Source organism: Psammomys obesus, unplaced genomic scaffold, assembly GCF_907164565.1.
Source record: "Psammomys obesus unplaced genomic scaffold, mPsaObe1.curated_primary_1811, whole genome shotgun sequence".
NCBI lineage: Eukaryota > Metazoa > Chordata > Mammalia > Rodentia > Muridae > Psammomys > Psammomys obesus.
Window position 1 is genome coordinate 2,821,547 of NW_026591560.1, and position 23,802 is coordinate 2,845,348.

The following is a 23,802-nucleotide window of genomic DNA, read 5'->3' on the forward strand; positions in this document are numbered from 1 at the left end:
TGTCCTACACCAGCAATAATGAAATAGGGTGGATGAATTATAATGATATATTTACTATTTTAAGATTTCCTTTTATTCCCTGTGTATCACTGTTTAGCCTGAATGTGTGTGTGTGTGTGTGTGTGTACACTGTAGGCATCAGTGCCAGAGGCTAGAAGACAGCACAGACCCCCTGAAACCAGAGGTACAGATGCTTGTGACCCTCCAAATTGAATCTTGGGAACCAAATCTGCATCTTCTACAAGATGCAGATTGCTTTTAACACTCTCCAGCTCCCCAAAGGTGATATATTTAAACTCTGCCATACAAAGTATTCTATTAAATGTATCTGGTTTAAACAACACAATTACCAAAGACAGACAAGCTGGGCGGAGTGGCTGGTGCATACCTATACTCCAAGCCACATGGAAGCTGCACAGAAAACCTCCAGGCCAAGGCCTAAGCTACACAGAGATCTCAATTCTGTTTTTTTGTGAGGGGTTTGTTTCTTTTATGTGTGTGAGCATTTGGTCCACATGTACACAAGAGGGCACCAGATATCATAGATGGTTGTGAGCCACCATGTGGGTACTGGGAATTGAACTCAGGTACTGGGAATTGAACTCAGGACCTCTAGAAGAGCAGCCGGTGCTCTTAACCACTGAGCCATCTCTCCTTTGTTTTTCTCAAGACGGGTTCTCTGTGTAGCTCTGGCTATACTGGAACTTGCTCTGTAGACCATGCTGGCCTCAAACTCACAGAGATCCGCCTGCCTCTTTAACACAAGTACTGGATTAAAGGTGTGTGCCACTACCACCCAGCAGGCTCTGAATTCTGATCCCCAGCACTCACATAAAAATGGGTGCAGTGGTGTATATCTGTAATCTCAGTGCTCTGGTAGAGACAGAGCCTCCAGGGACTTGCTGGCCAGGCAGCTACCTTCATGTTCAGTGAGAGAGCCTGTCTCAAAAACTAAGGTGGGGAGTGATAGAGGAAGAGACTGTCGCTCTATACACATGCACGAACAGACACATGTGCAGGAAAATACACACCGTATTAGCACAAAATAGAGCCAGACTGGCTATATCAGCATCACAGGAGATTTTACAGTAGAAAATACTGTGTGGGTTAAATAGGGTCATTTCAGGGCCAGCGAGATGGCTCAGGTGTAGAGGTTTTTGCTGAGAAAAATCTGGAGACCAGAGTTTGATTCCCATGTGGTAGTGTGAACTGTGGTAGTGTGTATCTTTATAATCTTAGCACTCTACAGCAAGATGGGAGGTAAAGGCAAGAGAATCAGCTGGAAGCTTGTGGATCAGCTAGCCTGGAGTACACAGCACAGCAGAGACAGCAAGAGAGACCCTGCATCAAAAACAAGGTGGAAGGAGAGAACTGAATCCACAGCCCACAATGTAGTCATCCAGCCCACATCCAGCTACAGCATCACTCACACATACACAATCATACACACAATAAAAAATAAGGAACAGAGAGAAGGTCATTTCATACTAATGAAGTCAGTTGGTCATCAAGACACAGTAGATGCTCAACTTACAACTGGATTACCTTACAGTGACCCATCATAAGTTAAAATCATAACTAAAATTTCATTTAATACATCTAGCTTGCATGTGTTCAGACACAACAGCTTCCATCTGGGGAAAAAAACCATCTAAACACAAACATCTAAACAAAGCCAATTTTACACAATAGCTCATGGGAGATTTTAAATGCTATTCTGAAAGTTAGGGGTGGGGGGAGCCAGGTAGGTGCATGCCTTTAATCCCAGTGGAGGCATGCAGATCTCTGAGTTCCAAGACAGCCTGGTGTACAGAGTGAGTTCAGGATAGCCAGAAATACACAGATAAATCTCTGTCTCAAAAGGGGGCATGGGGAGAAGAAGGAAGAGGGCGAGGGGAAGTCCACAAAGATCATGTTAAGCCAAGAACCCATGCCAAACCAGCATAATGCAGGGACGGTATAGGCCTGAACACGCACAGACCTTTTAAGAAGGCTTTAAAATACAGGAAGCAAAACAGAGAAACTCTTAAGTACAAGGAGCTAAATCCAAGGTATGCCTGGAAATTTCAACATACTTCTCGCAATAATTGATAGGACAGCTAGACAGAAAATCAGTAAGTCTGTATAAGTTTTTAACAGTGCTGTCAATCAATGTGACCTGATGTTCATAAAAACACTTTGTCCAACCATGGAAGAATAGAGTACCTTTCATGCACACAGGATAAAGCATATTCCAGCCATTGGAGATCACTATGTCTGAGAAAGATTATATTCTGGGCAGTATCAGAATAGACCATGTTCCCAGACATTAGCTATCTCTCAATATATCTAAACTTATTTAAAGTCACACAAATGTAAACTTTACTTGTGTGGCAGTCAGGGGACAACATGCAGAAGCTGTTCCTCTGTCCATGTGTGTTCCAGGGATTGAACTTGGGTACTCAGGACTGGCGAGTGCCTTCACCCAGTGACTCATCTTGCTCTGAAGTACTTGGTGTGTGTTTGTTGACATTTATTTGTGACACTTGCCACACTTCTACATATGTAGAAATCAGAGAGATAACTGGCAGGGATCTGTCCTCTCCGATCATGTGGGCTCAAAATATGGCACTCAGGTTATCAGGCCTGGTGGCAAACTCTTTACCCACTGAGCCAAGCCATATCCCCAGCCTCTGGAGTATGCTTTAACCACATTAGAATTACTAAAATAAACTAGGCATGGTAGTGCATGCCTTTAATCCCAGAAGTAGAAGCAGTCGGATCTCTGTAAGTTCAAGGCCAGCCTGATCTACAGAGTGAGTTCCAGGATAGTCAAGGCTACACAGAGAAACCCTGTCTCCAAAATAAAAAACAAAGAATTACTGAAATATGACAGAAAAATATCTAAAGGAGTCCAAAGTAGTTAGAAAATAAATGATAAATGAGGTTAAACATGAAGTGTTTCAAGAAAAGTTGAAGTATTTTAATTAAATGAAAATGCAAATGGAATTTATGGACTATATCTAATGTTTTATTGCCTGGAGGGGACAGTTTCAACACAGCAGCCTTGCCTTCCAGTGGTCCTACAAAATGAGAAGAGCAAGCTGTACAAATGGAGAAAATGAGATGATAAAAAGCCAAGTGGAGGGCCTGGAGAGATGGCTCAGAGGTTAGGAGCACTGGCTGCTCTTCCAGAGGTCCTGAGTTCAATTCCTAGTACCACATGGTGGCTCACAACCATCTATAATGAGATCTGGTGCCCTCTTCTGGCCTACAAGTATACGTGCAGATAGAACACTATATACATAATAAGCAAATCTAAAAAAAAAAAAAAAAAAAAAAAGCCAGGTGGAGATTAATAGGAAATAAAGAAAACCACTGAAACTAAAAGGTATAATGTGTTGAGAATATCAATAAAAGTGTAACCAGAATAAAAGAGAAGGGTTCGTGTGGTACACACCTGTAATCCTAGTACTCAGGAGGGTGGGGCAGGGACATGAGAGTCTAAGGCAGGCCTGGGCTACATAGTGAGTTCAAGACCAGATTGAGTTGCCTTTTCTCAGATTTTTTTTTCTTTTAAACAATAAGCTGCCAAGCGGTGGTGGCACACACCCTTGATCCCAGGCAGAAGCAGGTGGATCTCTGTGAGTTTCAGGCCAGCCTGGTCTACAGATTGAGTCTAGGATAGACAGGGCTACACAAAACAAAACAAAGCTACTATCAGAAATTAGAAATGTAGCATCTGATTTTTGTTTGTTTTCTCTGTGTAGTCCTGTCTGTCCTGGACTTGATCTTTGGACCAGGCTGGCCTCAGATTCACAGAGATCCACCTGCCTCTGCCTCCCAAGTGCTGGACTTAAAGGCATGAGCCACCACTGCCTGACATGGTATCTGATATTTTTAAAAGTACTTATCAGGAGGGTATTTTTGGCAGTACATTTGACAAATGATGAAAAAGGCAATTTACTAAAAGTAAATACCCTTGTGGCACAGGATAGCCTTGTATCTATGGAAGAAACTGGATTTCTCGTTTGAAAATAAATACAGGCTTTAGGATATATTTAAAATTTTCTTTATAGAAACTCTTAAAATTCAGTAAGTGAACACAAGCTTAAGAAAAGTGCTCATACAAAACATATGAACCGCAAATAAAATTCATACACTCATCAAATAAACCCCACAGATTTGGGGAATAAAAAGGCCAATGTGCCCGTAGTCCTTGCTCTGGCAGCTGAGGTAGCCCAGGCCCAACCCGGACAATCTGATGAACCCTGCCTTTAAGGGGGGTAGGGTAGGTAACAAGTCCTTTGGAAGCAACCCGTTGTTTGTTTTGTTTTGTTTTGAAGTTACAGATATACCTTCCTGATGTAGCTACCCCACTATGTGACACAGAAACTATTTCATCCATGTTCATAGTTCTTTTGTCAGAACCTCAGGTCGGGAACAATCTTGTGTCAAGGTTTGTGGATAGGCAGTTTGATGATATATATGGTGGGATACTGTTCAGCCATAAAGGCAATCAGCTGATTCACACATGATCCCTTGGCACTAGAGTTACAGGTGGATGTGAGATGCCAGAAGCCAAACCCCTGCCCTCTCCGAGTAGCGAGTGCTCTTAAATACTGTGCCATCTCCAGCCCGTCAAACTGCATTTCATCATTCACTTCCTAAAATAATCTGAATAGACCTTCTAAAAGAACAGGACCTTCAGCATGCCCTCTGCATTTGCTCTCCCCCTTGTACCTCTTTTTACCTAACTGGATGGGGAATGTTGGTGCTTGGTCATGGAAGGATCTTGGGATTTCTTGGATTTGCTTCCTTCTCTTTATCGGGGTGGGGCAGCCCACAAAATGCTGAGCCCTGTAAATCCTTTCTTCACAACTTCCGTCCTACCTGTCTGCAGCCCTCAGCTGGCTCACTGGTTCTCGCCAAGTTGGAGAGCCAATGGCCACACCTCAAGCATGTAAGGCTGCTAACTACTACTTAGTTTCCTAGAGATGCCGTAAGACAGTACCAAAAACCTAGTGACTTTAAAACACCATTCTGTCATAGTTCTGGAGGCCAGAATCCAAAATCAAGGTGTGAGCAGGGCTGCGTTTCTTTCAGAGACCCTGAGAGAGAATCCATCCTGCCTCTCTGGTTGCCTGGCTTGTGGCCTCCATAACTCATTTCTATCTTCATCGTCACCTAGCCTTTCTCTACCCAACTGTTTCTCGGATTTAGGAGGGCCTGCCATGAATCCATCTTGCAGTATGGTCCTATCTCTGAATCCTTAATTATATCTGCAAAGACCCTTTCTCCAAATAACCTCACATTCACAGGCTCTTGGTGTTAGGATGGACAACGTGGAGCACAATCCAGTTCACTACAACCAGGCGCATCTTGAGGGTGCAGCAAAAGCCATCATTAGGACCCGGGGAGTCCCCTCAGCATCTAGGGTATTTCTGTTTCTGAAGCTCTTTTGCTCAGACCTCTCTGACATCTCAGTGAGATCTGAAAAGACTCGATCTGACCTCTTTATCCCTTTTTGCTCCAGTGGTGGCTCATGGTCTCAGGGCCACCCATAGCCCACTATGGGTGGCTAGTGAACTCAAGATCTTGGAAGAAAGGAGGATTTACAGATCACCTAATTTGTATTTCCACTTCAGTATCAACAAAAATGTTCTGAGTTAGGTCATTATTTTCCATGTTATAGATAAGGTAACTAAAACTTAACACTTGCTGGTCACACAGCTGGTAACTGGCAGGGCTTCAAAGCCTGATCTCTTGTGTCTTTGTAGGCTGAGTGACCAGCAAGGGAGTGAGTGCACACAGATCATTGTCATCACTCCTTCCCTCTAGACCAACTCATTGGTGGCATAATAGTGGCACCTAGTGGCTTCAGCTACAAGCTACATGATCGAGGCAATAGGTCAAATTCCTTTGCTTTGGCTTTTTTCTGTTGTTTGGTTGGGTTTTTTGGTTTTTGTTTCTATTTTAACTATCCAACTCACCGGATACAGAATTAGCTCATCTATAGTTTAAGGAGACATAAACAGTTCTCTAAGGAAAGGTTTGGTTTCCTAGGGTGCAGACAAGAATTGAATGCTCCACAATGTTAATCCAGTGAGCTGTATCTGGAAGACGAGGCTGCCTCTCTCTGGGGACCTAGATACTGCAGGGTTCTCAGAGCGCAGCTGCCCATTCGGGTGGGTCATCCTTCTGTCAAGACCAGTTTCCAGAAGGAAACACCAGACTTGAATGCAACAGCACTGTTTCCTGAGGGCTGTCTTTGCCACTGTGTGGTCCTCAGAATGCAACTACTTACAAGTTGGAACTTGTATTAGCAGCAGTGTAGGCCAGGTGTCAGATCTGGGTATCCCGGGAGACCCTGTGGGACCCGTCCCTCGGAAATGAGAAATGGCTGTGACTGCAGCGCTACCATAACATAAAAAAGGTTTAGTGAGGAGGCCAGGTGCGGCAGCTCACACCTTTAATCCCAGCATTTGGAAGGCAAGAGGCCAGCCTGGACTATATAGGGAGTTCTAAGACAGCCAAAGATATGCAGTGAAACTCTCTTCAAGGAAAAAGAAAGAAAGGCAGTTTATTACAGAATGCATTGTGCTGTGGGATAATTCTTACCTATGTTTTACCATTCTTAAGTGTCAACTCAATGCTTTTAAGGATACTCACTGTGCTGTTCCTCCCACCAAACTCCAGAGTCTCCATCACACGGAACAAGCACTGTGCCTGCAGATAACCCAGCTTCCCTCTCCCGAAAACCCCAGCCCACCTTCTATTCTTTTTTATTTTTCACTTTTCCCTTGGTGTTGTTTGAAGTAGACATTACAGGTGGGGGATTTGTTGCTTGAGACAGGGTCTCACTGTGTATCTGAGGATGGCCCTTATCCTCCTATGTAGCTGGAAATGATCTTGAACCCCTGATCATTCTGCCTCCCTCTCTGAGTGCTGGGATTACATGTGTGCTGCTATGTCATTGTATATAGCGCTAGGGGTTGCGCCTGGAGCTTTCATGCACTTTTTGAGCTATGAAAGTACTCATTTCCATCTTTCTTAAAGATGTATTTTTAATTATGTGTATATGTATATAGAGACAGATGATCAGATATTCAAGGTCAGCCCTGGGATATATGAGACCCATTCTCAAACATTTTGTTTATCTTAAAATAAGACATGGCCAGGCATTGGGGTGTATGCCTTTAATCCTAGCACATGGGAAGCAAAGGCAGGAAGAGCTCTGCAAGTTCAAGTGCAGCCTGGTCTACATATTGTGTTCTAGCCAGGACTAAATAAATAAACAGAGCCTGGAGAAAGGGCTATGTTTAAGAGGGATCATGCTGCTACTGCAGCAGACCCAGCACTGATACCAGGCAGGTCATAAAAGTATAACTCCAAAGCCAGAGGATCTGACTCCCTCTCCCGGCCTCCTACACGTACGTATATAGACATGTAATTCATACAGATATACGTAATAAATCTTGAGTAGAAAGATGGACACATATATGGTTAATAGTGCCATACTTCAGAGCCTGAGGGGAGGCAGACCACAGGCAAGGATCTGAAGTTCAGGACAGAACAGATATGCTGGGAAACGGTTAGAGTGTGAGGGGCACAAGGTCCACAGGAGGATGCTTTGAAGCTTGGAGACCAAGTAGAAACTGATGAGGAAGGAGGAAGAGGAAGTTCAAAGTGAAGCTCGTCCCTGTAAACCAAGCTTCATTAGGCTCAGACTTGTGCAAAACTCACTTGGAATTTCTAATTGTTAAAGCGCCTGGCCCCAGAGAAAAAGAATTCAGCCCAGAGCGCCGAAGCCTGGCACAAGAGTCCTGGTCTGGAGTGCCTTGCAGGTAAGGCTTAGCTCTTTGGGTAAACCCTGGACTGACACAGAGGAGTAAAAATCATGGCGTGGAAGGGTCCCACTATTCCACTCCACTTTAGCTGTGCTGCCACCTGCTGGGATGCCGTTGCTTTCACAGCGACTGTGCGTCTTGAGCAGCATCAGCATGTATTCCTAGGAATACATTCTTGATAGGAATATGTGCCTTGGACTTATTAGCATGTGCACGTTAGCTTTTCCAGAGAAAAGTGCATTCGTTGACCAACCTCCCCAGGAACCTGCTCAGGAGGAAATTGCTAAGGCCAAGACGCTGTAAATTCGTACCTCAGGGGCTCAAGATGTAGCTCAGTGACAGAGTGCTTGCCTCCTTGCCAACACCCAGTTGATCCCCCTCCCTTTTTGTTCTTCCACAAGCGAATCTGTTATCATAAGCTAACAGTGGCTTTCAACCTTCCCTAAAGCTGCCACCCTTTAATACAGTTCCTCATTTTGGGGTAACGCTCAGCCATAAAATTCTTTTTGTTGCTACTTCATAACTATGATTTTGCCACTGTTATGAATAATTCATAAATCATAAATATCTGGCATGCGGCCCACAGGTTGAGAACCGCTGAGCTAAAGCACGTTGACGAGTGTCTAGAATCCCAGCACTTGGATGGTAGAGGCAGGATGATCAGTTTAAGGCCAACCTGGGTTACATGCGTCTGTGTAAACATCAGCAACTAAAGGCTGCCTTTGTAGCAACTGCTAGTACAACCTCAGGCAGAGACTGAGTTGTCTTTTGCCCTAAGCAATAAAAGCTTGGTTTCAAACAGGACCACCCTGGAATGCATGTCACCCTGACAATCTGTGCGGAAAGTTACAGGTGCCCCCTGTCAAGGTCCAGCTAAAGAGGGGAGGGAGGAGACACTACGGAAGGTCAAGCGCTGAGAGGTTGTCATCTGGAAGTTAATTTAGAACTGTGCCCATGCCCAGCGTCCCAGCCCCAAGAATCTCCGGGCACAAAGTTTCGGAAGCAAGACGAAACGGGCTTATTTTCTCCTAGAAACCAGCGGGCAAGCAGAAAACAAGAGGCTCAAGAGGAGCGACCCCAACCAGGGCAGGGAAGAATCGCGAGCTCTGCACCCCGCCAGGAACCTGAGCCCGCAAGAGTCTGCCGCGCGCCGCCGCGAGCCCACCGAGGCCTCCCTCCCTGACGGAGGCTCGCAGAGCCGGGCGGCCCACGGCAGGGCCCAGGCGCCACACGCAGCGAGCCCCGCGGGCGGCCTGGAGGTACCGCGGCGAGCCCTGGGCGGGTGCGGGCCTGAGGGCTGCCGTCGGGTCCTCACCACGGCCTCCTCTGCTCCGCAGGACCTGTGGCTGCGGGAGGTCTCCAATCTGTCCGAGTGGCTAAGTCCGGGACACTGGGCCTAAGCGTCCGCTGCTGAGGGTCGCAGCGAGGCACGGACGCCCGGGACCCGCGTGTCGCGCCTCCCATGGTTCAATAAAGCTGCTCCAAGCACCCCGTGTCGACTACAGTACGAGGGGAGGGGCGCCGGGGGGGCGGGGAGACGGCTGCTCGCGCCGCCGCCTGACGTCATCCGCGCAGCCGCGTCACTGCTGCGCGCCACGGGTCCGGGCGTGATGGCGGCGCTGGGCGGGGACGGGCTGCGTCTACTGTCGGTGTCGCGGCCGGAGCGGCAGCCCGAGTCAGCCGCGCTGAGCGGCCCGGGCCCGGGGCTGTGCTGCTGGGTGTCCGTGTTCTCCTGCTTCAGCCTCGCCTGCTCCTACGTGGGCAGCCTCTACGTGTGGAAGAGCGAGCTGCCCAGGTGCGGGGGCTGCGCGCGGCCGGAATCCGCGCCCTCGTGAGGCGGGGCTGCGGGCGGAGCTTGGGCGGACCGGGGAGGGGCCGCGTTGGCAGGTGGTTGCTACAGACCCCCGGAGCTTACTGTCCGCCCTCCTAGGGACCACCCTGCCGTCATCAAGCGGCGTTTCACCAGTGTCCTGGTAGTCTCCAGTCTCTCCCCTCTTTGCGTGCTACTCTGGAGGGAACTCACGGGCATCCAGGTGCGAAGGAGGCGGGGCCCAGGGCAACCCGGGAAAGAATGCAGATTCTTGTGGGAGGGAACATCACTGATGCCCCCTTTCCTCTGGCTCAGCCAGGCACATCACTGCTCACCTTGATGGGCTTCAGGCTGGAGGGCATTTTCCCAGCAGCTCTGCTGCCCCTGCTGCTAACTATGGTGAGTCCTGCTTTATTTTCCCCACTCTGTTGTCATTAGTGTAATGACCTGCCCTTCTTGTGTCCAGCTTTTGGCGGATGGCAGACAGGAATTATGATGTGGCCCTCAAGCCCCTGGTGTGTATAGCTGGGAAATCCTAGAACTCAGGAAACCTGAGGTTTCGTGAGGCTGACCAAGGGCACAGGTGTGAACAAGGTCATTGGATTGTGGTGAAAATCTTTCATTGGATCTGTTTTTCTACCCGCAGATCCTTTTCCTGGGTCCACTGATGCAGCTCTCTATGGATTGCCCGTGTGACCTGACAGATGGGCTGAAGGTTGTCCTGGGTGAGTCTTCAAGACTGAGGAAAAGGTAGGCACAGGCAGTCCAGGACGCTGGGGAAAGGAGTCAGTGAGATGGTGTGATCTGGACTGAAGAGGTGAGATGTCACCTCCTCAATAAAATAGGATTTTAGTGCTGGCTATCTTGTCAATTTATGATACTAGAGCAGGTTTTTTTCAGGACCCAACACAGTACCTGATATGGGGCCAGACAGCACCTTCCCCTGCTTTTCCATCCTTTGGCTTCCCCAAAGATTGGTCTTGGTTTTTTTGGTGCCTCCAGAATTTGCTATGGCTCCCTCATCTACTCTTGCCTTTCCTTACTGTTGTCAGTTATCTCAAGACAGTGTCATTTGGAGTAATAAGGTTTATTCCTTGCCCCATTCCGAGTCTCAGGATTTCCTGACCCGAGTTCGGCCAGAGTAAATCTGTGGCAGAGGGCCCCAGGAGTGTCAGTTTTTAACAACTAGACACTCATTGCTTATCCTGAATATTCACCCTAGCCCCCCGTTCTTGGGCCCGCTGCCTCACAGACATGCGCTGGCTACGAAACCAAGTCATCGCACCCTTGACAGAGGAACTGGTATTCCGGGCTTGTATGCTGCCCATGCTAGCACCATGCACAGGTCTGGGCCCTGCTGTGTTTACCTGCCCACTTTTTTTTGGAGTTGGTGAGTCTGTCTAACCGCCCCAGCGAAGATGTTCCCAGCATGAGGGCTAAAAATGGGATATAGGAGGAGGAGGGAGGCTAGATAGAAAGCTGGGGGATATGATGTGGTTTTCACCTTCCTTCCAGCCCATTTTCACCACATTATTGAGCAGCTGCGCTTCCGCCAAAGCAGTGTGGGGAGTATCTTCTTGTCTGCAGGTGAGGCCTGGAGAGATGCCCAGGAACAGTCATGGGTTGGGATGTTCTGATATCCCTGAGGACACTCTACAGAAAGGGCTGGAGACAGACGCCTATAAGTATTGGGTGGGGACCACTGACTCTGGGAGGTGGAGTACAGAGAACAGCCATAGGTCATGGCAGCCACTGCCAAGGGGAGAGAGGGGTCCCTGGCTGTGGGATGTGCAGTTCTGGGGCAGGGTGGGCATGCAGGTGTGGTCACTCGAAGCCTCCATCTCCAGCGTTCCAGTTCTCCTACACAGCTGTCTTCGGTGCTTACACGGCTTTCCTCTTCATCCGCACAGGTTGGTCCTCGGCCTATCATGGGTCTCCAGGGGCCCCCAAATGTGGGTGGGAGAAGGGTAATACTGTAGATATAGCAGAGTTTCTTCAGCCACAGTCCTGGAGACAGGCTAAGCTAGGGCCCTCAGCTTTTTAAGGACTGAGAGGTCAGGACATGAGGCAGGTGACAGTGCGGGGTAGGGGGTCATTGAGTTCCTGTTCAGGGGACAAGGGTAGCTCTAGAAGGGCCAGTGGCGGGGGGGGGGCTGCTTCATACATTATACCATCTCCCCTCCAGGACACCTGATAGGCCCGGTTCTCTGCCATTCTTTCTGCAACTACATGGGTTTCCCTGCTGTGTGTGCAGCCCTGGAGCATCCACAGAAGTGGCCATTGCTGGCAGGCTATGCCCTTGGCGTGGGACTCTTCCTGCTTTTGCTTCAGCCCCTGACAGACCCCAAGCTCTATGGCAGCCTTCCCCTCTGCGTGCTTTTGGAACGAACGGGGGCCTCAGAGACCTTACTGTGCTCCTGACCGTCACTCTTGTGTGCACTCATGTGAACTCTGACGGGCTCTCCAGCTCCTCCTTGTCAAGGAATACTGCAAGGGAGGGGCTGGCTGGGGTCCCCGAGATCTCAGGAATTTTTGTAGGGGATTGAAGCCAGAGCTAGTTGAATCCCAGGGACCAAGAGAAAGTTGCAGATATCCAAAGGGCGCAGCCCCTTTCAAAGGGGGATTGAGCAGCAGGAAGTGGGGGGACAAGGGCAGACCCTAGGAGCTGTGCACTCCCTTTCTGGACTGCTGCTTCTCCAGCTCCTTTGCTGCCCACCCCCTTCTGAAAAGCTGCTCCAGTGGGTTTATTTATAAAACCCCTCCTCCCAACTTCCAGGGTTTTCTCATTGTCTTTTTGCATCAAGACTTTGTATTGGGATATTAAAGAGATTTAACTTGGGTAACATGGTGTTGGACCTTTGGGAATCCACGTACTTGGGTCTTGGTAAGGGCTGGAGGCAGCACTTGGGAGTATGTGCACTATCCTGGCTACCCTGAGCAATGCTGACCTGGGCAGCCGAGCCTGGCAAGCAGATCCCAACAGTGAAGGATCGGGTGGTGCCTTCAGCTGCCCAGACTGTGGCTTACTCTTTCTGAGTAGCAGGTACCAGGTAGAAACCCATCATCTCATCCAAGGTGGGGCTACAACTTGGCTACAAGATCAAGGAATTCCCACTGCTCTACCCCCAACAGTGGAGCTTCCTGCCGAGTCATGTGAGGATGGAGGGTGGTGCCAGAGCCTGGCTCTACGTGGACTGCTCTCCGTCTCAGTCTCTGGAGGAACCCAGGACAAAGGTCACAGCCCGGAGAGTGGCAAGGGCTCTATGCAGCAACTCCAGGTTCCTCAGGCCTCTAGTCTACCCGCTCACTGCACTTCTAGATGGTTTTTGTTTTCCTTTGCTCTTTAAACAATTTGCAAATATCCCTTTAGGTCCCCTACATTCAAGGTTGTTCTGAAGCTGGTGACTGGGGAGAGACATGGACCGGTGATCATTCCCCATTGACACCCTGCCCCCAAGGCTGGCTGTGACATAGCCACACTCACGAAGCTGTAAAGGGGAGTATCCAAGTCATACACCTGCCTCCTGGGGAGCTCTTGCCTCCCCAGCCTGTGTGGAAGCTGGTGGCTGGGAGGTGAGGCGTTAGGTAGGAAGTGGCCTGTAAAAAATACATTTAGGTCGTAGGGTGTCAGTACCCGAGAACATCAGGCAGATAGGCTGCAGGGTCTAATTTGCTGAGGTCCAGGAAGGTTGAAAAAAAAAAAAAAAAAGTAAAAAGCAGATCTGACCTAGATCCCATGGGTGTTTGGGAGAAGCTCCACCCTCCCTGCCTCGAGGCTGGGGGCAGCATTAGGGGTGGGGTATTTGTACACAACCTAGTGTGGAGGGCAAGGGAAGGCCACTTTTATTGAGCAAATTTCCCAGGACCTGCAAATTAGGTCTTCCTCCTACCCCCAGAGGTAGACCCCCTAAACCACCTCCCCGGGTACGAGGCCACCTTACGCATGTACTCTCCTACAAGGAGCAGACCCTTATTTGGCAAGAGATGAATATGTGAGCAACTGCCTGCCGGTAAGGAGAGGACAGACGGCTGAAGGGAATGGGCCATTGCAAGTAGTGTGTGCTGTTCCATGGGACAGGACCTCAGGGGCCTGGCCTTCCTGCTCTCAGGCCCTGGCTGGCTGGGCCTGCCCTGGCTGCACAGCTTCTGTGGGGAGGCTTGGGGTAGGGTTGGCTGGGCTTCCAGTCTGGAGCAAGATCACTCCATCTCTAAGATGAGGTCATCGCCTTCCAGCGTCATGTCCTTGGTCACATGAACTTTGCGGATAGTGCCCTCGATGGGCGAAGTCACCACAGTCTCCATCTTCATGGCGCTGAGCACACAGAGGGGCTGGCCCTTAACCACCTTGGTTCCTGCTTCCACCTTGATGTCTATGACCTTCCCGGGCATAGGGGCCCCAATTTGTCCCTTCACATCCTTCAGAGCCTTGGGGTGGAAGTGCATCTCCTACAGAGAGGACAGATGACATGAGATAGCAGGTCAGGCCCACTCCTACCACCTGGCTGGCCCCGACCTGACAGCACTGTACCTTCATGGCCTGGGTGTCCTTAACCAAAATTGACCGAAGCTGCCCATTGAGTTCAAAGAAAACCTGCCTCTGGCCAGCCCGGTTCAGGTCACTCACAGCCAGGGCTTTGATGTGCAGTGTCTTGCCCCGTTCCAGTTCCACCTGCAGAAGAGGTTCGAGATGAGAGCTGGGGAGAGTGTCGGGAAAACAGGCCCTGAATCCCAGTTCTCCTGTGTAAAGTCGTAGCCACTGGCCACACAGGACCACTTCTGCTCTACAGCTCACAGGGCTGTGAGAACCAAGTTTGGAGGCTGTTTGCCGGGGTGATGTAGTCTTTGGGGCTGAGTGAAGACAAGTGTAAGAACCACTGACCTCAAACTCCTCTGCAAGTTTGGGTCCTTGAAGAAAGAGGCGGGTGTTGAGGCTATCCAGGGGGCCAAAGGTGGCCGTGAAGTCTTTGAATTGGGCAAAGACATCAGGGTACATGGCTGCAGAGAGGACGTCCTCTGGGGTCACTTCCTCCCCATGCCTCTCAATCAGGTGCTTCTCCAGCTCCTGCAGGTTCAGAGGCGGGAAGGAGGCTCCAGGCCGGCCCTCTATTCTTGGAAGGTCCTTTAGCACCTGAGGAGCAAAGCAGAGGGTCAGGCAGTATTCTGGAAGTCAGTCCCCACTGCATCCAGGAGGCACCTTCCCTACCTTGGAGCGAAAGGGCTCGGGGAAACCCCCGTGAGGAATGCCGATGTAGCCCTGCAGGAACTCCACCACAGACCGGGGGAAGGACAGCTCTTCTGCCTGAGCTTCAACCTCTGCCCGGCTCAGCCCATTCTGCACCATGAACTGGGCCAGGTCCCCCACAATCTTGGAGGATGGCGTAACCTGGAAAGATCTCTGGTAAGGAGCAGGCTGGGCCCAGAACAGAAGTGCAGTGTGCAGGCCGTTACGTGAGGGCCTTGCTCACCTTGATGAGGTCCCCCAGCATCTGGTTAGCCTCCACGTAGGCTTTCTTGACCTCCTTGAACTTGGAGCCAAGTCCCATGCTGTGGGCCTGGAAGTGTAGGTTGGTGTACTGGCCCCCTGGGATCTCATTCTCATACACGTCTGAGTTGCCAGACTTCATGGTTGCCGTGCAATCGAAAGCTGCGTACAGTCCCCGCGCTCCTTCCCAGTACTCACTGTAGTCAAACACACGCTCCATGGGCACCTCTGCGGGGAACCTGGAGTCAGGAGCGCTTGGCAATGTGCCATTGCTCCCAGGGGTAGCTTCCAGGATGGGAGGCCAGGCCAGAAGGAGGCATCTGGATTCTGTGTCCCAGACTCTGCTGGGATTATTCACAACTACAGGCCATGGGCTGTTCTAGCCTACCTGTGTCCAGTGGAGTCCCTTTGGTACAGGCCACCAGGGCCCCCATGCTGGGCTGTGAGGTCATCCCAGACATGGCGTCTGCTGCTACATCCACAACATCAGCCCCAGCTTGTGCGCAGGCCAGCATGGCTGCCACACCTGCCCCTGATGTGTCATGGGTGTGGATGTGCAATGGGAGGTCGGGGAATCGGTCTCGGAGGGAGCTGACCAGCATGGTGCAGGCTGCAGGCTTTAGCAGGCCTGCCATGTCCTGAAAAGTGAAGAAGAGAAGGAAATATGGTAAGGAGGGACCCAATGTGTTCCTGCGTTGCGGGTCATGGTGGGCATGGTGGGAGGGGGAAAGGAAGAGATGGGCAAGAGGCCCTGGCACCTTAATGCACAGGATGTGGGTGCCGGCTCGCACCAGTTCTTCAGCTAAGCCCATGTAGTACTCCAGCGAGTATTTAGTGCGACTGGGGTCGGCCACATCACCCGTGTATGAGATGGCAGCCTCCACCACGGCCCCAGCACTGCCTGCTGCTTCCATGCCCAGCAGCATATTTGGCAAGTAGTTGAGGGAGTCAAAGATTCGGAAGATGTCCATACCGTTTTCTTTGGCCACCTCACAGAACCTGGCAGGGGAGAAGACAGGTGAGTCCTACCTGACTCCCTCCCTTCTCTAGCTCCTGGCCTCTAGCAAATGAAGTCTGGCCTGGCAGAGGAGTGGGGGCTTCAAAGTGTGAACACCGCCTTTTCCAGCGCAGCCTGGGCCAGGAGGTGACTGGCAAGAGCTGTCCAGCCTGACTGAGCCTGGAGGTTTAGGAAGACTCTTAGCGAAGGAGTGGTGGCTGAGGGGAGAACACTGAGCAGAGCCCTAAGGCCCAGATTCCAACCCCCATTCCGTGCTGTGAGTCCCGTGACAAGTCATCTCCCTCAGTGTCTGTTGCCGCAGAGATCCAGAAGCTCTGCCCTCTCCATCTCTGCCATTTTGTTTGGTCCCCATAACATGAAGTCAAAGACCCTCTAGAGCCCACCGCTGTGTGGTCCCAGCCGACCCAGGCTCACTTGAAGACCACGTTGTCAGGGTAGTTGGTATAGCCCACGGCATTGGCCCCCCGCAGCAGCATCTGGAATGGGATGTTGGGGATGAGCTCCCGGAGTTCCTGAAGCCGCCGCCAGGGGCATTCGTATAAGAAGCGCATGGCAACATCAAATGTGGCTCCTGCACAGAAAGGAGAGATGGTTACTCCATGTCGTGAGGACCCCACGGGGCCCTGCAGCTGTGTAGCCTGCACACTTCCTGGTTCCACATGTTCCCAGCATCAGAGCTGCCAGCCTCCCCCTCCACTGGCGGCCCCTGCATCCCAGCTCTGCAGCCTCAAGCCTGGTGCCCTTCCAGAAGGAGCTCGCTTAGTTGGTGTCTGTGGGACGAACCCACCTCACTGTCAGCATCTCTGTCCCTAGCGTCCCGAGCCCTCTGGGTTGGTCACTCGGTTCCCGCCAGCACCGTAGCCGGCCCCCCTCTGGCTACCTCCCCAGCTCTCCACCGTCTACCACCCGGCCCCCCTCTGGCTACCTCCCCAGTTCTCTATGCTGAAGAGTTTGCTGAAGCTGTGGGCAACATAAGGCGCAATCTTCTTGAGATCGTGCGTGCGCACTCGAGTGGCCAGTAGTGACTGGTGGGCATCCCGGAATGTCGTGTCCATCAGCAGCAGCCCCGGGTGGTTCCGCACGGCTCGGGCAAAGCCCTCTGGCCCCTCTCTCAGAAGGATGTCTCTGAAGCCAGTTGGGGGTGGGCCTATGGTAGACAAGAGCATCAGTGCCCAGCCTGCAGGTAGCAACTTCCCATTATCCCCTTGAGGTGGTAAAAATGGATCTCATCTACCTATGGGCACTGCAGGAACAACAGGGTCCACAGGGCTAGGACTGGCCTTGACAGGAATTGGAGTAGTAGGACCATTCACCATGACATGTCCTGGGGAGAAAGTGGGTGCTGTGTCAAGACAGGCTGGGCAGAGTAACAGTGTGAGTACGTAGGTGGTAGGCTTGGGGATAGAGACTTTCTCCCAGACACCCAGGCCTCTTGGGTCCAGGCAGTGGAGACCTATTAAGGGCCATGTGGACTGAAAGAAGGCTACAGGACCTTAACAAGGGAAGGGCTATGGGGGTGGGAGACAAGGAAAACTTAGGAGGGGAGAGAAGGGCAGGGCGGGCAGACCGAGGTAATGTAACAGCTTCTGGGCCCGGTTCTGTGCAGGCCGCAGCTGGAACAGGTCAGGGTTCTCATCAATGAACTGGGTGTCCACAGTGCCCGACAGGAACTGTTGGTTGTTGATCACATTCTGCAGGAAGGGGATGTTGGTCTGCAAGACACAGGCAGAGCAGTCACCATGTAGCTTGAGGAGCGAACAGAGTGTCAGCCCGGAGCTCTGTGGCCTCCCCATCTCACCACCATCCTGGCAACCCCTGAAGTCGCCAGGGGCTGCATGCACACCTTCCAGTCTTGCTCACCCCAGAACATATGCCAATGCCGCTCCCTCCTCCCCACAGCCTAGCACCTCCCCACAGCCTAGAACCCAGCTCAGCACCTATAAAAGCAGGCACACCACCCTTTAACCCACTACCATGAGATCACACTTGCTAACTCTAAAGGCTCCCCCCAACCCTCTGGCTAACAGCTCCCACCTGGACACTCCACCCGGACCTCCTCTGTCCCCTCTACACTTCCACTTCTCACACTCCACTGTCCTTAGGAGGCCCTGATCTGGACCTGCTCTTCAGTGACAGCGTCTGTCTTCAGAGCCAGGTGGAACAGGCTCTCTTGAACCTCTGCACTCCCCATGGAGCTCACCAAGCCCTGCACCCTGTGCTCCTAGGAGCCCATCTGATAGATGGATGCCTTGGCTCTACCCTGCCTACCCACCTCCCTGTGTGACTGGGCATGCTAGACCCCTATCCCACGACAAATCTTGTATTCTTAATCTCTTCTGCCTCAGTCCACCTTCCCTCCCCCCCACCCACAAGCCCAACAGATTGGACAAGAAGAGTGCCTTGCCCACCAGATTCTGAGAGGGAGTCATTAACGATTACAAAGCACGGCCCAGCTATCAGTGCCTTGCATCTGCTTGTCTCCTGGAAACTTGCCCATGCCCAAAAAAGGGGGGTCGGGGGGAGGAACTGAAGAATGACACTTAACTGTTAAAATATCTGAAGAAACCAGGGCTGCATAAAGGTGAGTAGGAGCCTCAGAGCCCCAACCGTGTAGATTTCTCCTTGCCACTACTGGACCCACCACCATTCCAGGACCCACCTCGCTCCCAGGACAGGGTAACCCACGGCAGATGCTCGAACACGTGTACGTTTGGCGTGAAGGGAAACTCTTTAGGGGAAGAAGGAAGTATCTGGCACCGCCTCACATCACAGCTGACCACACTAAAGATCCAAATGGTTTTGCAACAGCTGGGGTGTCCCAGCAACACGAACAACCCAAGCGATGGCTCCCAGCTGCGAGGACTTAAGCCCTTCAAATTGCGAATTTCCTACCCCCTTAGGTGTGAATAGTACAGGCAATTAACAGCCCTAGATCTCCATGAGAAAACTGTTTCTGTAGTTCAGTAACTTGCTCAAGGCTGGGCAGCTGTACCAGGCAGGACGAGAATCCAGCCTCTGTCTCCGCGAGCTCCTGCCACCCACGCAATTCTTAGACTCAGGTGTAGAGGGAGGGGAATAGGAAGAAGGGGCCCGGGTAGCCCGAGGACGAAGAGCTGCCCCATAGGAGGTGACAGTGACAACTTCCCGTCTCAATTAGGAGAACCACTCCTGACGGTGGAGACTAACAAGCACTGAGACACCCAACCCGGTTCTCAGCCCTCCGCACGCCGGTCGAAGCCCGGGCTCTGCGGTGGCGCCACCTCACGTCTTAGACCTTTCGGGCCGCACTCCCTAGGAGGAGGCCACGCGGGGGAAGGGGGAGGCGGAGCTGTGGACGGGAGAGGACCACTGACGCACAGCTTCAAACAGCGTGCCACCGCCAGCCTGCTGGGAAACCGCGCAGCGCAGACCAATCCGGCCGCAGGCGGAGGCCGGTTGGCTGGGGAGCGCCAGGCAGGGCGGGAGGAAGACCGAGCAGAGGAGGGAGGGGCGCCGTGGGGCGGGGCGCGACGCCAGTCCCGTGGCAGAGCCCTCAGGCCCCACCCGCAGAAGCCCTGTTGGGGGCGCCACCCCAGCCCCCCAGGGCCTGGGCCTGTGGGGGATCCTTCACGTGACTCGGTGATGCAGAACGGTTGTGACCTTCAGTGTGTGTTTGTGAACGCGAGGGTCCCAGCAACAGTGCGGGTTTGCGCCCGGCCCTGCCCGTGGGTGCGGGGAGGTGTGGGCGTGTGGGCATATGTGGGCGTGTTGGGGAGGGTGCCCAGAGACATGTGACAAAGACCCGTCCCTGGGAGATGGTGAAGGGGCCTTCGAGCTGGCGCTTTGTCTGGGCGACTGCAGAGCCGCGGCGCCCGCCTGAGCGGTGCAGGATGCTTGGGCGCCAGGGTGGTCGAGGGCGCGCGCGCCCGTGCCAGGGTGAGTGCGCTGCGGCAGCTCCGTGGGGCCGCGCGACGGGCCTGGCCGGGCCTCGGGCGTAACTGGACGCCACCCGTGGGCGCTGCAGTGGCCGCGTGTCCTCGTGACCTCCGGAGCCGGGCTGGGGCCCGGGTGGATCCCCGTGCCCCTCCCGGTCCGCCCTCCACGTGCGTGTCCGCGGCGCGCGTGTCCGCCGGCGCGCACCCGCCTGCCTGTCGCTGCCGCTGCCGCCGCCGCCACCGCCGCCACCGCGAACGGCGGGGAGAAAAGGTGCCGGGAGCCGAGAGAGCCTGGGCCGAGGGCCCCAGCGCCATGGGCCGGAGGGTGCGCGGCAGGCGGGCCGGGCCTCGCCCCCGTCAGAGAGCGGCCTGGAGTCGGCAGGGGCCGGCTGGGCCCGCGGGGAGGCCAGCCCGTGCCCCCTGAGCGACGGACACCAGGTGAGCCCCCCTCCCCCGCCCCGGCAGGGCACAACGGGAGGCCCGCCCGGGGAGGAGCCACCGTCCACGCCAGGGATTTGGGGGACGCTGTCCTCAGCCACGAAGGGAAAGGCACGGGAGGGGGAGGGGGCTGGCCATTCCAGAGGATGCCTGAAGGAAGTTCCCGGACCCTCCCTGCTCTTGGCCCTCCTCCACTTCCTGCCTCATGCCTCACCTTGTCCCTAGTACCTGGACTCCCTTCAACTGCTTGGGAAATGTGACCTTTACTCTGGGGGCCCTAAGCCTGCAGCCCCAGCCATCTTTTCTCCCTGGGGTCCTCCATGAGCCTCTTACCCAACCCTTCTCCAGACCAGACTCTGGAAACTGGTTTCTGGGACCGTGCCCTGGGCACAAGTGGGCACTTGCCCCAGCCCCACCTGTGCCTGGGGCTGCGGCCCTTTCCCACAGGGCACTCACCATGGCCCCGCCGCTCCTATTGCTGCTGCTGGCCAGTGGAGCCGCCGCTTGCCCACTACCTTGCGTGTGCCAGAACTTGTCGGAGTCGCTCAGCACCCTTTGTGCCCACCGAGGCCTGCTGTTTGTGCCACCCAACGTAGACCGGCGCACAGTTGAACTGCGCTTGGCTGACAACTTCATCCAGGCCCTGGGACCGCCTGACTTCCGCAACATGACAGGGCTGGTGGACCTAACATTGTCTCGAAATGCCATCACCCGTATTGGGGCCCGCTCCTTTGGGGACCTGGAGAGCCTGCGCTCCCTGCACCTGGATGGCAACAGGCTGGTGGAGCTGGGCAGCAGCAGCCTACGGGGGCCCGTCAACCTGCAGCACCTCATTCTCAGTGGCAATCAGCTGGGCCGCATTGCGCCGGGGGCCTTTGACGACTTCCTCGACAGTCTCGAGGACCTGGATGTGTCCTATAACAATCTCCGGCAGGTCCCCTGGGCTGGCATAGGCTCCATGCCTGCCCTGCATACCCTTAACCTGGACCATAACCTCATCGATGCACTGCCTCCAGGTGTCTTTGCCCAGCTTAGCCAGCTCTCCCGCCTTGACCTCACCTCCAACCGTCTGGCCACACTGGCACCCGATCCACTCTTCTCCCGGGGTCGGGATGCTGAGGCCTCACCTTCCCCTCTGGTGCTGAGTTTTAGCGGGAACCCACTGCACTGCAACTGTGAGCTGTTGTGGCTGCGGCGGCTGGCCCGGCCTGATGACCTGGAAACCTGCGCTTCTCCACCAACCCTGGCAGGCCGCTACTTCTGGGCAGTGCCTGAGGGAGAGTTCTCCTGTGAGCCTCCGCTGATTGCCCGCCACACACAGCGCCTGTGGGTGCTAGAGGGCCAGCGGGCCACTCTGCGGTGCAGGGCCCTTGGTGACCCTGTACCCACCATGCACTGGGTTGGCCCTGATGATAGGCTGGTTGGCAACTCTTCCCGAGCCTGGGCTTTCCCCAATGGGACCCTAGAGATTGGGGTGACAGGCGCTGGAGATGCAGGAGCCTATACCTGCATTGCCACCAACCCTGCAGGTGAGGCCACAGCCCGAGTGGAGCTCCGGGTACTGGCCTTGCCCCATGGTGGGAACACCAGTGCTGAGGGGGGCCGTCCTGGACCCTCAGACATTGCTGCTTCTGCTAGAACTGCTGCCGAAGGCGAGGGGTCTTTAGAATCTGAGCCAGTCGTGCAGGTGACGGAGGTGACTGCCACCTCTGGCCTGGTGAGCTGGGGTCCAGGGCGGCCAGCAGACCCAGTGTGGATGTTCCAAATCCAGTACAACAGCAGCGAGGATGAGACCCTCATCTACCGGTGAGGATGGGCCCTTCACAAGCCCTTCAGCCTGCTTTGTTCACTGCGCCTCCCTTCCTGCTGACCCTGTATCCCCAAATCCTGCCCGTTTCCCCTCCAGGCCTGTGCCTGCTCCTCCTCTACTTCTAAACTCTTGGAGCATAGCTGGGCCAGCTGCCTGGGGCAGAGGAAGGGACAGCTGCTGCTTATTAGGGGTTTCAGGTGTGGCTATATGTGCCAGTCTTCCTGACCATCAGTGATAACAGCTTGGGTGTCAGCTGAAGTACCTGCCTCCCGCCCCAGGGTATTTCTGCCTTTGCTCGGTTCCATCTCCCCCCCCCCCCCGCTCTCGCACATGCACGTGCGTGCGCACACACACACACACACACACACGCACACACTCTCCCACTCCTATTGCCTGAGCTAGTGCACACACCCATCTCTGCCCTGGCACTGTCCTGCATATGGATGCCTATCATTGTCTCTGCCTTCCTGAGGGAGCACAGGCCTGGCCTGTGTGCTAACAGAGTCTTACAGGCCTGAGGGGCTGTCCAGGGCAAACTTGAGAGATGGGAATGGGGGCTGTACCCCTCCCTGGGGCTCTGACTACCTGCCCTTGCCTGCAGGATTGTACCAGCCTCCAGCCACCACTTCCTGCTGAAGCACCTGGTTCCTGGTGCTGACTACGACCTCTGCCTGCTGGCTCTGTCACCTGCTGCTGGGCCCTCTGATCTCACGGCCACCAGACTGCTGGGCTGTGCCCACTTCTCTACGCTACCAGCCACACCCCTGTGCCATGCCCTACAGGCCCATGTGCTGGGCGGAACCCTGACTGTGGCAGTGGGAGGGGTCCTAGTGGCTGCCTTACTGGTCTTCACTGTGGCCTTGCTGGTTCGGGGCCGAGGAGCTGGGAATGGCCGCCTCCCACTCAAACTCAGCCATGTCCAATCCCAGACCAATGGTGGCACCAGCCCCATGCCCAAGAGCCACCCACCAAGGAGCCCTCCACCCCGTCCCCAGCGCAGCTGCTCCCTGGACCTGGGAGACACGGGTGGGTGCTACGGGTATGCCAGGCGCCTGGGAGGAGCCTGGGCCCGGCGGAGCCACTCTGTACATGGGGGACTGCTGGGAGCTGGGTGCCGGGGTGTGGGGGGCAGTGCGGAGCGGCTGGAGGAGAGTGTGGTGTGACAGGAGGAACAGCCTCTCTTGTGCCTGAGGAAGGAGCAGTATCACTCTTGGGCCCAGGTGGCAGCACCCAGCCTGGGTGGGCAGCACGGCTCTGGGCCCTACTCTGCTTTTTATCCTCAGTACCTCAGGCTCCCCATGTACTTGGTGGGACAGCAAACCCTTTCCTTGGTTTTGGCCTCCAGACTAAAGGGACAGGTCCCACCAACAGGTGCTCAGAGCCACCAAGGCAGGGGCTGCAGCCACCAAAAGGGAGTCTTGTTTCTATTTATAATAAAATTGTTGGGGACACTTCAATGTGGGTCTTTTGGTCTCTGGAGGGAGGGAGGCCTCTAGAGGCT

At 53.8% G+C, this 23,802-nt stretch overlaps 4 protein-coding genes across 9 annotated transcripts in view; 3 read left to right on the forward strand and 1 right to left on the reverse strand.

The window, feature by feature from the left end:
• The window catches only part of CUNH11orf80 (chromosome unknown C11orf80 homolog), a 76,037-nt gene extending 66,720 nt beyond the window's left edge, over positions 1 to 9,317 (forward strand). Inside the window, 3 exon segments of the mRNA XM_055610539.1 lie at positions 7,748 to 7,826; positions 8,862 to 9,088; positions 9,167 to 9,317. Of these exon segments, the coding sequence (XP_055466514.1) occupies positions 7,748 to 7,826; positions 8,862 to 9,088; positions 9,167 to 9,229 (369 nt within the window). The 3' untranslated portion in view covers positions 9,230 to 9,317.
• Positions 9,318 to 9,403: 86 nt separating this feature from the next.
• Rce1 (Ras converting CAAX endopeptidase 1) lies at positions 9,404 to 12,478 on the forward strand. Of its 3 annotated transcripts, XM_055610536.1 has the most exons (8): positions 9,404 to 9,624; positions 9,760 to 9,862; positions 9,955 to 10,038; positions 10,286 to 10,364; positions 10,862 to 11,029; positions 11,155 to 11,226; positions 11,487 to 11,549; positions 11,825 to 12,478. In XM_055610536.1, exons 1-8 carry the CDS (start codon positions 9,440 to 9,442, stop codon positions 12,058 to 12,060), a joined length of 990 nt encoding a protein of 329 aa, XP_055466511.1. In that variant the 5' UTR covers positions 9,404 to 9,439; the 3' UTR covers positions 12,061 to 12,478. The 3 variants fall into 3 exon arrangements, with proteins under 3 accessions (XP_055466511.1, XP_055466512.1, XP_055466513.1); XM_055610537.1 differs by lacking the exon at positions 10,862 to 11,029 and having other exon boundaries at positions 11,825 to 12,132; XM_055610538.1 differs by lacking the exon at positions 9,404 to 9,624 and having other exon boundaries at positions 9,791 to 9,862; positions 9,959 to 10,038.
• A 981-nt stretch (positions 12,479 to 13,459) lies between these two features.
• Pc (pyruvate carboxylase) overlaps positions 13,460 to 23,802 on the reverse strand; it is a 58,518-nt gene continuing 48,175 nt past the window's right edge. For all 3 annotated transcript variants that reach the window (XM_055610532.1, XM_055610531.1, XM_055610533.1), the window contains 11 exons: positions 17,707 to 17,851; positions 17,374 to 17,463; positions 17,065 to 17,286; positions 16,554 to 16,710; positions 15,880 to 16,120; positions 15,510 to 15,759; positions 15,105 to 15,349; positions 14,843 to 15,022; positions 14,519 to 14,767; positions 14,168 to 14,308; positions 13,460 to 14,085 (listed from right to left, as the gene is read on the reverse strand). In XM_055610532.1, the coding sequence (XP_055466507.1) occupies positions 13,837 to 14,085; positions 14,168 to 14,308; positions 14,519 to 14,767; positions 14,843 to 15,022; positions 15,105 to 15,349; positions 15,510 to 15,759; positions 15,880 to 16,120; positions 16,554 to 16,710; positions 17,065 to 17,286; positions 17,374 to 17,463; positions 17,707 to 17,851 (2,169 nt within the window). In that variant the 3' untranslated portion in view covers positions 13,460 to 13,836. The remainder of the gene's footprint in view (positions 14,086 to 14,167; positions 14,309 to 14,518; positions 14,768 to 14,842; positions 15,023 to 15,104; positions 15,350 to 15,509; positions 15,760 to 15,879; positions 16,121 to 16,553; positions 16,711 to 17,064; positions 17,287 to 17,373; positions 17,464 to 17,706; positions 17,852 to 23,802) is intronic.
• On the forward strand, positions 18,569 to 23,771 carry Lrfn4 (leucine rich repeat and fibronectin type III domain containing 4). 2 transcript variants are annotated; one of them, XM_055610535.1, is made up of 3 exons: positions 18,569 to 20,491; positions 20,939 to 22,297; positions 22,903 to 23,771. In XM_055610535.1, exons 2-3 carry the CDS (start codon positions 20,949 to 20,951, stop codon positions 23,462 to 23,464), a joined length of 1,911 nt encoding a protein of 636 aa, XP_055466510.1. In that variant the 5' UTR covers positions 18,569 to 20,491; positions 20,939 to 20,948; the 3' UTR covers positions 23,465 to 23,771. The 2 variants fall into 2 exon arrangements, with proteins under 2 accessions (XP_055466510.1, XP_055466509.1); XM_055610534.1 differs by lacking the exon at positions 18,569 to 20,491 and having other exon boundaries at positions 20,503 to 22,297.